The sequence below is a fragment of the Drosophila yakuba genome, chromosome 2R, assembly GCF_016746365.2.
Source record: "Drosophila yakuba strain Tai18E2 chromosome 2R, Prin_Dyak_Tai18E2_2.1, whole genome shotgun sequence".
NCBI lineage: Eukaryota > Metazoa > Arthropoda > Insecta > Diptera > Drosophilidae > Drosophila > Drosophila yakuba.
The window spans coordinates 4,021,480-4,033,096 of NC_052528.2; the positions used below are offsets into that span (position 1 = coordinate 4,021,480).

The following is an 11,617-nucleotide window of genomic DNA, read 5'->3' on the forward strand; positions in this document are numbered from 1 at the left end:
GCAAATCGATAGAAATTTACAAGACTAATACAAAAATGAAAAAATATCAAAACGTTTTTCAAAAGTGTGCGCGTGGCAGCTTTGGGCGGTTTGTGGGCGTTATAGTAGGCGTGGCAAAAAGCTTTTTGCAAATCGATAGAAATTTACAAGACCGACCAGTACAAAAATCAAAAAATATCAAAACATTTTTCAAAAGTGTGGGCGTGGCAGTTTAGGGCGGTTTGTGGGCGTGGCAACATGAATCAACAAACTTGCGCTGCGTGTATGTCTCTGGAGTCTGTGTGCTTAATCTCAACTTTCTAGCTTTAGTTGTTCCTGAGATCTTAGCGTTCATACGGACGGACAGACGGACTTGGCTAGATCGACTCGGCTATTGATCCTGATCAAGAACATATATACTTTATATGGTCGGAAACGCTTCCTTCTGCCTGTTACATACTTTTCAACGAATCTAGTATACCCTTTTACTCTATGAGTAACGGGTATAATAATAAAAATATCAAGTTCATCAACGTTTTTCCTACATACATTTTTTCATACAACCGAATGTAACTTTTTAAATTTACCTTACCGGTGTTTTATTCTTATATGAATTGGCCAAAAAAATGTCGTGTCCCTTAATATTTCTTTTAAAACCCTTTTGATTTATTGCTGATTTATGTTGAATAATATGAATTAATAGAAATTATTGAAAATTAAAGTAAATCAACTACTTCTGTCAAAATGCTACCAGTATAAAAAAATTTATTGTTTTTAAAATAGCACAACAGCCACAACACAGTCCGATTCGCCAAAACAAATTAAAGAGTTTTTATTAAAATGTTTTACAATTCAAATTTTGCTGACACGTTTAAGGTGACAGTGGACTGTGCTGCTTGGGAATGGGCTCGCCTTTAATCACCGTGGCAATACATTTTTCGGAATTCAGAGAATCGTCATAAGTGCCAAAAGTTAAGGACAAAAGACGGGCTGCGTAGTTTGGTGGTTTCAAAAGCTTTGGGTAAACAGGGAATTATAGATAGTATTACATTGCAACAGTATGATATTTCTGAGGGTGTATGATGATAGAGTCTTGGGTTTAACGATAACAATAACCTTGCAAACGACGTAAAAATTGATTTTAAGAAACATCGAGCCTAGCGCTTGCGTTCTTGGTAGAATTCTCGGATCAGCTGGCGCAAATAGCGCATTTCGTTCCGACGATCCTGCAGAGTGCGACGAAGCTGCTCGTTTTCTTTAGAAAGAACATGCTCCTCGCCCAGCACGTTCTCCATTTCAAGTTTCTTTTTCTGCCGGTATCGTGTGGCAGCGTTCTTGTTTTGCTCCTTTTTCCGAATCCTTCGATCCTCTACACCTCGCCCGTAGGTGCGAGTACGCTTTTTTGGCTTGGACGCAGACTGCTCGATGGTTGTTTGAGCTGGCGAGGAGCAACGGCTGACGGGCTCTGGAACCCAGTCCTCGTCGGTGTCGGCAATGCTGCTGTACACTCCGCCTTCTGTGCTTCTGCTGTCTACCGATGAAGACGCCTGAGACTCGCAGTCCTCGTTGAACTGCTGCCAGTTGGTGGATACCTCGAGCTCCTTTGCACGCATATTGACGATATCATCAACCAGTTGGTTTTCGCGGGCAATTTCGCTGCCGCCCACCCAGTTGTTAAAGTTAAAGGGCGTAGTAGATGCTGCGCTTGAAACATCAGGAGTATAGCATTGCTACAATATTTAAAGGTTCATTAACAACATATTTCCAATACACACTCATATTATAACTTACCACCTTTTGCTCAGTCTTAACGAACACGGGTTTTGGCGGTGCATCGCCTGGCTGTTTGTAAGCATCGAATTGGGGCGGAGACTGCGGCGGCGTTAATTGCTGTAGAATAGTGGATGAACCATCATTGAGCTGGTAATCCGCGGCAGTAAGAAACGAAACCGCGTCAGAAGAGGCAGCGAATTGTACTTTGTTTGCGGGTACTATGGCCTGAGTTATAACATCGATGTTGGTCTGATAGCTGTTACTCTCATAATCGACGCCGTTTAACGTTGCCTTTTGGTCTAAAAGACATTCTAATAGAAGACGATAATATAAATTTAAACACTTTGAAATTCAAATATATAAATACATATAAAGGGGAAGATTTTTTTTTTATTTTGTCGTTTGGCAAAAATTTCAATTACAAAACCCTGTAAAAAACTAATTCTTGACAATTAATACTCACTTGACAACTATACTAGCGTAGGTAAAATGTAAACTAAATGTTGATATTAATTCATTTATGTAAAAATAAAGAGCTTTGGAAAATGTCCCCCTTATCTGCTGCATACTTTTCAACGAATCTGGTATACCATTTTACTTTTCAAGTATAGGGTATAAATTTCATTATTCATTATTACTCGTTTACATATTTAAAACAAAGACAAGAGAGAATGCTATAGTCGAGTTCCCCGACTATCAGATATCTCTTACTCAGGTAGTGGAAGTTCGAACCAGAAATTTCAACACTTAGAAATATCGATATAATTGGGGTACACAAAGAAATCAAAAGAACATTAAAAATTTGGCGGTGTATTAACATGTTTAAGAAGTGTGGGCGTAACAGTTTTGTTTTGCTTGATGGCGTTGTAGTGGGCGTGGCAAAAAGCTTTATTAAAACTATATAGAAATTACAAGACTAATAGACAGGTGAAAAAAATCAAAACATTTGTCAAAAAATAATGCCTGTTACATACTTTTCAACAAGTACTACCCTGTTACAAAATTTCTTAACAATTTTCCTGCAAATTTTATAAGCAACCTTTACAACTAAGTTTTATCAAAGCGAATTTTGGTTTGTATATATTTTTACTCTCAATTGAAACTTATTTCCATTAAAACGAAGGACATAATCGTATACTCGTATCTCGTTCTGAACTTTAGTAAACATTTACATATTGACTGTGGAATATTTTCTCAGTATACGTTTGATTTGCTGTTGTTTTCAATTTGCCTTTATTAAAGAGCGACGGACACATTTTATACTGAACAAAGTTCGACATCAGTTTGATTATTTGTTACAAATGCACCCACAATTCAAGTACAAAAAAGGAATTTCTCGCAGAAAAGTCCGATGGGAGTGCAACCTTCCAAAAGCATAGTTGAAACACCTGTTTGGCTTGTAAAAGCTGACCCAGCGATACCTTGGGCTGGGGTTGATTAAGCATTCGCCTCTCCCAAGATCAATTCTACATTAGCATAACAAGTTTCGAATCAATCGATATATATGTGTTCAATCTCCTCGGGAGCAGCTGCTTTTGAATATTTTTAATTCAGAGCAACTGTAACTGCGTTATTCCATTTACATAAAAATGTGTGTGAACTATAGGTGCCTAGCCCTGGATAATGTTATATAAAACACCACATTTTGTTGTGAATTTTTGCGCAGCAATGACAGCAAGCACATGACAGCACATTCCTATTTTGATTGTTCTCTCGATTCGATTACAGAATATATACAAAAATATATGCCACTTTTTTTGGTCAAAACATCTACTTCACATCGTTATAATAAATTAATTAGAACGTATAAACTTTTTATTTGTATATTTAAATATAATTTTGAAATATAATTAGATTAAAACTAGATAAAAACTTCTACCGCCTTCGAAAAAAATAAATGAGTTATTTTCAAAAACAAAAAAAAAGACCCATATAATGTAAAGCAAACAATGTTGCCATTTGTATTATCAAATAAAGACAACAAAAATACAACTACATCGACAGTGCACAAAGACATACTTTCCGTAAATTTAAATATACATATATTTTTATTTTAAATGAGAGCATGATTAGCGAAAACCTAGAAGCTAGCCTGACTTTATAGGCAAATAATTTTGCACACAGATTGTTTAGCCTAGAAAAAACATCGTAGGAGATGAAATCAAGGAAATTTATGTAAAACGCTTATTATAGGTCGATGTTTTACGATTTAAAATATTTAAGAATTTTATTATTGTAAATACACCTTGATACGTGAATAAATACACATGTTTGTATGTTGTACGGGTTTACAATTTGTATTTTCTAAATCCATAAAGTTGGATGTGTTTTATACTTTACTTCATACTTTATAATGCGCCAGCTAATGCCAAAACACAATAATATCCTTGCTACTTAGGTCCAGTCATTATATGAAAATTTATTTTATAAATAATGAACAAAATGCTGCATAATACAATAAGGAAATTTTGAAAAAGTATAAAGAAAACCGAATCGATCCAAAACAAACGTAAAAATTAGCGGAAAGAAAATTATCATGATTAGTTTACTGAACGTTAATTTTATGTCTTGCAATTACTTATAACATATCAACCTATAACTTACCATAAGCTTGCATAAATATATATGTGCTCATTTTTGCGGCAGCAGTGAATCGGTTGGTCGAATATTGTTTTGCCCCAAAAGTGGATATTACAAAAATTAAAACAAAGATAGTGTATACCCCCAAATGAGTAGAATGATATAAATGTTTTAGTCTAAAGCTAACAATAAACAAGTTAAAAAAAAAAAGTTACAATAGCTATTTTAAAGCAGTTTCCTATATTATGGTGATATAAAACTATTAGCAGTTAGGTAAAATCAAATCTCCAAATGAAAGTAAAAATCACAGAATAAATTTAGAAAGTACAAACAAAAATCTGGAGAATGTGTAGTTCAGTTAGTAACTAAAAAAATAAAAAACAAAAACGGTACAAAAGAAGAAAACGTTGTAAAACGTATTTGAATAGTATTCAAGGGTTTAAACTGTATGAAGGGGTTTGAGTTATGGGTTTCTATTGCGCGCCTGTCCTTGGGATCCTGCTTTTCTGTCCGTAGAATCCAACTGCTGCCGCAAAATGGTCGGCGTGGTTGGAAATCTGATGTTCCTGATTAGCGTCGTTTAACCAACTTTTGCGAGTTTATCACAATTTCACGGTTCCACATGTAGCGGTATCCACAGTGTGGTATCATGCTAACAAAGTCCTTGGTGCCCGCACTCGAACTTTCAGGTGCTCGCAATTTTCCCGTAGGTCTGTCGATTTTCCCAAGTCGGGCTACATATAGTTTCCAATCGATGATCGCTTCAAGTGAAATCTAGCCGTTATGTTTTCCCCTGTGATTAGCTTTGCGAATGGCCTTCACTGCACAGCTGCCAATTCACTTCACAAAGTTTGGAGAGCGCTATCCGCTTTAATGCTTAAATGAACAGTTTGTGCACTTTATTTTTAAAGATACACCAAATTTTCTTCATCAGAATTACTTAACACATTTATTTTAATATTTATCTTCTTGATTGGCTTTTAAGCTTTAAAAAAACGCAAAGACCTGTGGTTGTGTGTCCACTGCCTCTTTGCTTATTTGTTTTTGTCTCGTTTTATATTCAGCAGTTTTCTTTGTGTTGGGGAGTCAATGCGTGTATGTTCAAGACGTATAAAATGCGGGGCGGCAATCGAAGTTAAAGCCGAGATTCAATCCGAGCGCTCGCGTCTGAGTAGCGATTCGTACTGAGTACCGACTGCAAACCGCAAATGGATTTTGCTCGACTAACTAGCGGGAAAGAGCGTGCGACCGCCCCTGGAAAAACAGCACAGCCCAAAGAGCGCCCTGCATTAAGATCAATCTGTTGGTTTATTTTGAGCTCGCGATGCTATCAGCTGAGACCAGTGGGCAATCACAATCTGAGCCAACGGACTCTGCACAGTGGTGCAAATTTATGTTCTTAGTTTTATTGATCTGTACCAGCTATACGGTTTTACTAGGGGATCTCAGACAATGTAATCTGGTTTTCAATCAATTTTTTTTTACAGTCTTTTTGCAGTCTCATAAACAAACCAAAAAACATTTTGCTAAAACAAATCTTCTGCGCTGCGTTAAAAAAATTAATTGATTTTAAAACAGTAGATAATGCTATAGTCAAGTTCCCCGACCCGTTACAGCTAGTGAAAGTTCGAATGGGAATTAAAAAATTCTGGAATATTGATAGAAGTAGCGAAAAACAAGAACAAGTGAAAATGTTAGAGTGGGCCAAAAGTCTTTTCGATAAAAATGTACACGACTTTTTTTAGTTTCAACACTTTGTGGGCGGAGGCGCGACAGTTTCGGGTGGTTTGTGGGCGTTAGAGTTGGTGCGGTACAAAAATGAAAAAATATCAAAACATTTTATATGTGTAAACTAATATGTGTACACTGTACATGTTTGAGCTGTTAACAGAAGTAATCTCCCAACATCTTGATATAACCAAAAACTATTGTCATGTCTTCATGGTTAAACACAATTCTTCTTTTAAAATTCATACCTGAGGCTGTCACGCAAAACGGGGGGCACGTCTTCCGTAAAAATTTACATTTCAAACAAAGAAGCTTCCTGCCCGCCCTAAAAATACCAAAATTGTATGGTCATAACCACGTGAAATGGTTCATTGATCGCAGATACTTTATATAAACTGAGAAACAAAATATACACTATAAGATAAAGCATCCAAAAAAAAAGGAGAGCCCTAACCACCAAGAAAGGATCGAGTTCCTACCAGAAAAAGCATACAACCCAGCTGTTATCTATTGAACTCTTAATGTATGAACCGAACGTCAGCAGAGTCAAGAGAGTTTTCTACAGAGAGAATTGGAGAGTCCCACCGAACACTCGCTTAAAGCGTGATCAAGTAACGCAAAAAACGATCGCAAAATGACTTCAATGCTCTCGACCGATCCGAGTCGCTGGCTTGGGGCAACAAAAATAAAATGCACGGTGAAAACAATAATACAAAAACGCGCTCATGCTGAAGTTAAAGAGGGCCAAAATGCCAGCCAAATACGCACACGAAAACAATATAAACTTGAAACCGGTTCCGCAACTTCACTTGTCCGAATTTTAGGTTCGAAACCATTTGATGTGCAAGCCCCTAACGTCTCAAACAAATCCACTTGATTTACACTGATACTGATGATCATAAATGGAGCTGTAGGAACTAATTTTTATTTTTTCGTGTCTCACCCCTTGCAATGCACAACCCGCAAAAAATAAGCATGTACATATATAAACCAAAAAATTAATTTATACAATAGATGAGCTTTAATGCGAATTTAAGAAATCTTTTTAAGAAAATTTTGAAGACGTTAAAAGTTGAAATAAATATTTTATTATTAGTGTTTCACCATAGCCTTCCTTATTTGTCGTATTGTGTTTCTTTTTATACCCGTTACTCGTAAAGTAAAAGGGTATACTGGATTCGTTGAAAAGTATGTAAAGGAAGGAAGCGTTTCCGCCCGTATAAAGTATATATATTCTTGATCAGGATCAATAGCCGAGTCGATATGGCCATGTCCGTCTGTCCGTATGAACGTCGACATCTCAGGAACTACAAAAGCTAAAAAGGTTAAGAATAAGCATACAGACTCTAGCGACATAGACGCAGCGCAAGTTTGTCGATTCATGTTGCCACGCCCAATCTAACGCCCACAAACCGCCAAAAACTGTCAGTGTTGAAGTTTCTTCTTCGCACTTTCAATAGCTGAGTAACGGGTATCAGATAGTCGGGGAACTCGACTATAGCGTTCTCTCTTGGTAAAAAAAAATAAATTAAGGTTGCGGTACCGATGGTATGAAATACAGATATTTCGCATAATGCTAGATATTTTTCCCATCAAAAGATGGAAAAAAAAATTTGAATTGTCCATACCTTTATTTTTTATAAATTTTTTTGCGCGGCAAGGGTAAAATGAGGCGAAAACAAAAATAGCATCACTATCGATTTTTTAAAATTATCAATACGGCGGTTTGTTTTAGTGAAAAGCATATGGTTATAACACCTGACATTTTTATTCCTATTTCCAACATTATTACCTTAAAATTATTATTACCTTAAAAAAAATTATTAAAATGGGACGAGGAAAGCATTGTACTTCAGATAAACGTGAGATGATCAAAAAAGGAAAATCACACAGAAATATTGGTAAAATCCTTCAATGCTTAAACAAAATGATAGGAAATGCAATCACCTACAACGAGAATCCCGAAAAACGTGGGAGAAAACAATCAAAAAGCTAGTGCCCGAGAGCAAGAAGCATCCATTTAAAGCTGCTACCGAACTGTAAAAGGATCTCAACATATCCGCAGCAGTGCAAACAGTTCACACGTGTCTAAGGGAACGTGGTTTTAAAGAATGTAGTCCAAGGAAAGTCTCTCTTTTAAATGGGAGAAAAATGGAGGAACTTTTTATGGTCAGATGAGAGCAAGGTTGTTATTTTTGGTGGCAACGGATTTTGATCGTATGTTAGGCGCCTTAAGAACACCGAATATAATCCAAATTACACAGTAGAAGCAATTAAACACGAAGAATCCAGTGTTAAGGTATGGTACTACGTACAATGTAGTTGGGGCAATACATTGGATAAAACCACCATGGACCAACATGTCTATGTAAATATTTTGGAGACCGTGATGCTACCCATTGCTGAATACGATATGCCGCTAAAATGGGTCTTCCAACAAGACAACAACCCCAAGCATACTAGCAGGAAAGCCAAGGAATGGCTCCAAAATAAATCAGTTCATGTTCTGAAGGGGCCTGCGCAGTCGCCAGACCTCAATCCCATCGAAAATCTTTGGTCGGATATTAAAAAGGCAGTTGCAGCATTTAAGCCTACTAATAACGAAAACCTAAGGACCGTGAATAAGGAGTCCTGGAGCAAAATATCCTCAAAACGGTGCGAGGACCTGGTTGACTCAATGCCAAAACGTTGCGCAGCTGTTATTGCTAATAAAGGATACACTACAAAATATTAAATTGGTGGGATGGACGTAGTTTTAATATGCAATCACTTGTTATTAGTGGATTTGTTACTGTTTAAACCATTTTTTATGAAGTGATGCTATTATTTTTTTCGCCTGATTTTGTCATTTTTTATAAAGTTCCTTAAATAAGTTAAGAATTCATAGAATGTGTTTTTTTTATTCATTTCCTAAAAAGTAAATTGTTAAACCTTTCTAAAAAGGTATTTCAGCTCCTTTTAAACCGTAAATTGTAGGTAGGAGACTTATTCAAAGTTTTACTGGGCAAGTGGTTTTATTTTTTTTTCGCAGCTGTATATAGCTCTCTCTCTCTCTTGGCTCTCTAATATCATGGACCACAGTAAGCCGAAAAAACTTCTAAAATTAAAGATGAGTCGGACAACTTGAGGTGGCCAATTTTTTTTTTTTTTGGTATATCGATTTAAACTCTTTTCAGAGGCTTAGGCATGGCAATGCTTGCTTAATATCAACCTTCTCTTTTTGTTCTTGAGATTTTGATAATCATCAATTTACTTGTTATATACATTTCAATGAATTTTGTTGCCCTTTGCTCATGAAGAGTTTATAGTTATAAAAAAGGATAAACAGGGTTTATTAAAATTTAAGAACATAAAAAATCAAAAAGGGCTCTTTATTTATAACTATTTAAAAGATATTTTTCTTGGAAAATGAGTAATAATTCCTAGCATATTAATTTTTATAGATTTATCGCGTAACTATGAGTGATACACAAAAACATTTATTTAATAAGAAACAAAAGCTGACGTAAAAAAACTTACCTTCATCTTTCAGGTCAAAGATCTGCACAACCATCTCCTCTTCGCTAAGCAACTCGAGGGAGGCTGCCTCGTTTAGGGCCAAAACTTCGCCATCGCCAATAAGAGTAATGCCTTAAATTAAAAACCTTAAAAATCCTTTCGAAAAAGCTTTCAGATAAACCAACCATTTGAAAAGTTATCGTCATACAACCACTCCGTATCGTTTGAGTCAGTAAGCGGAAACAGATCGGAGCCCAAAACCGATGTTGGGGATTGCGGCTCCATCTTGAGGTCCCAGTACAGCTCCTTGGGCAACTGCAAACTCTCCATGGTTTCGTGAAAAGATGCGTCCATGTTTAGAATTCAAGTCAGGGGTCAAAGATATGTTTTGTTTTGATGGTAAGAAATCCGGTTCGAAGAATGAGAATGGTTGTTTTCGCGGTGTTTTTTGTTGTTGTGAAGATGCCATGATGGCACTGAAAAGTAAATAAACGAATAGGAATTAATTAGTCCACTGCACAGTCATCAAATTAAATTACAAGTCAAGGTGATAATAAATAGTCGCTACACTATTTAAAAAAACTAATTCATAATTTTTGAGCATTTTTCTCTATGTGTTATATTCTAATTATACCCTTTACTCATGGAGTTGAAGGGTAGACAAAATTCGTTGAAATGAATGTGACAGGTATTAGAAGGTGTCAACATAATCTTGGCACGAGTTGATCTTGCCATGTCCGTCAGTATATGCACAAGAAAAAGTTGAGATTAAGCATGTAGATGTTTATTTTTGTTTTCTTCGCCAAATTACATCGATAGCCAACAAATTTGAAATTTCTCCCTCGCACTCCCCACTAGCTTAGTAGTATTCTAATAATGTTCTGTGAGAAGTTTTATGATTCTTAATAAATCTAGAATGCAAACATAGAGTACAAATCGGCACCCTTTTGTCATGGGGTGCGTCCGCTTGGCGTAGTCCTTACTGTGATGAGTCATTTTATTTCCGCACGTGCAGTCGTCTTGCAACGCACTTTACTCAACTCCAGACGACGATTGCGTCAGCCAATTTCTCTACCTTACCACCAGGTGGCATGCCTCACAATTTTGATTTGCCACGTTAGCATGGGCAATAGAGAATCCATACAAGGCAATACCACTAACACAAGTAAAGCTACAATAAATATGCAACGCTGAGGGCGGCGGTGTCCGTGGTAAATTGCGAAATTAGCAAGAGTTTAACTTGGTGCATACTCACGGTTGATTTTTATACGTTTCCATTTTGTTGTGGTTGGGCACTTAAGTGCTGGTTGTTTTTGCTTGCGCGCAAACTATAGAGCCATTTTTACGTTAATACAATTGCTGAAAACGTGGGAGAAAATAAAACTTGAACCTTTTTGCGTTTCATTTGGAACGATAATAAGTGCTGTTGGAATTAGTGTTACCAGATACGGGAATGCCTTCTCCTACTTTTTACTAAATAATCCACAACTTTTCCACTTATATTTAAAGCACACAAAATCATTCTTAAAGTATAATAAAAAACTTACCTTTAAAAAATTAAAATTGAATAGCATTTGTTCAAGGCCTTCTAACACAACAAAAGAACACATTCCATGAGTGTCTAATATCTAATATTTTTTTCTTTCTTAAGTGAGCCCAAAATGTATTTAAGCATACGGACATGGCGGTACTGAAGACTCTAGTTTCCTGATCGAGAATAAAGCCGTACTCAAGGCGATATAATAAAATGCGTCAGTTCGAATACAAACTATTCGATATTGAGCGGATCTGATTGTTCAGTGTCTATCGATAGTTCATTGGATTTTGTTCTGGGTATTCTATTCCCTAACCTACACAATACAGTTACATTTAAAGTTTACAATAATTCTTTTTTACCGCTAAATAAACTAATATTCTTTCATAAGTATGTATCGCATTATATAATAATAGTCTGAAAGTATTAATTTTTTTTTATTGGTGCGGCTTCAAGTGGCTGTTGGAAAAATCCCCATCAAACCTGGGTCCCCAAATTTGTGATAATTACAGGTTTTGCAATTAG

General features: G+C 36.2%; 1 protein-coding gene across 3 annotated transcripts; it reads right to left on the bottom strand.

Annotated features, from left to right (window-relative positions):
- Positions 1–549: 549 nt before the first annotated feature.
- Positions 550–10,984, bottom strand: LOC6529220 (activating transcription factor of chaperone). Of its 3 annotated transcripts, none has more exons than XM_039372946.2 (5): positions 10,814–10,984; positions 9,744–10,034; positions 9,580–9,690; positions 1,774–2,063; positions 550–1,709 (listed from the first exon to the last, which is right to left on the bottom strand). In XM_039372946.2, exons 2-5 carry the CDS (start codon positions 9,910–9,912, stop codon positions 1,137–1,139), a joined length of 1,143 nt encoding a protein of 380 aa, XP_039228880.1. In that variant the 5' UTR covers positions 9,913–10,034; positions 10,814–10,984; the 3' UTR covers positions 550–1,136. The 3 variants fall into 3 exon arrangements, with proteins under 3 accessions (XP_039228880.1, XP_002090227.1, XP_015052220.1); XM_002090191.4 differs by having other exon boundaries at positions 1,771–2,063; positions 10,814–10,983; XM_015196734.3 differs by lacking the exons at positions 9,580–9,690; positions 9,744–10,034; positions 10,814–10,984 and adding an exon at positions 4,357–4,489 and having other exon boundaries at positions 1,771–2,063.
- Positions 10,985–11,617: the final 633 nt, after the last annotated feature.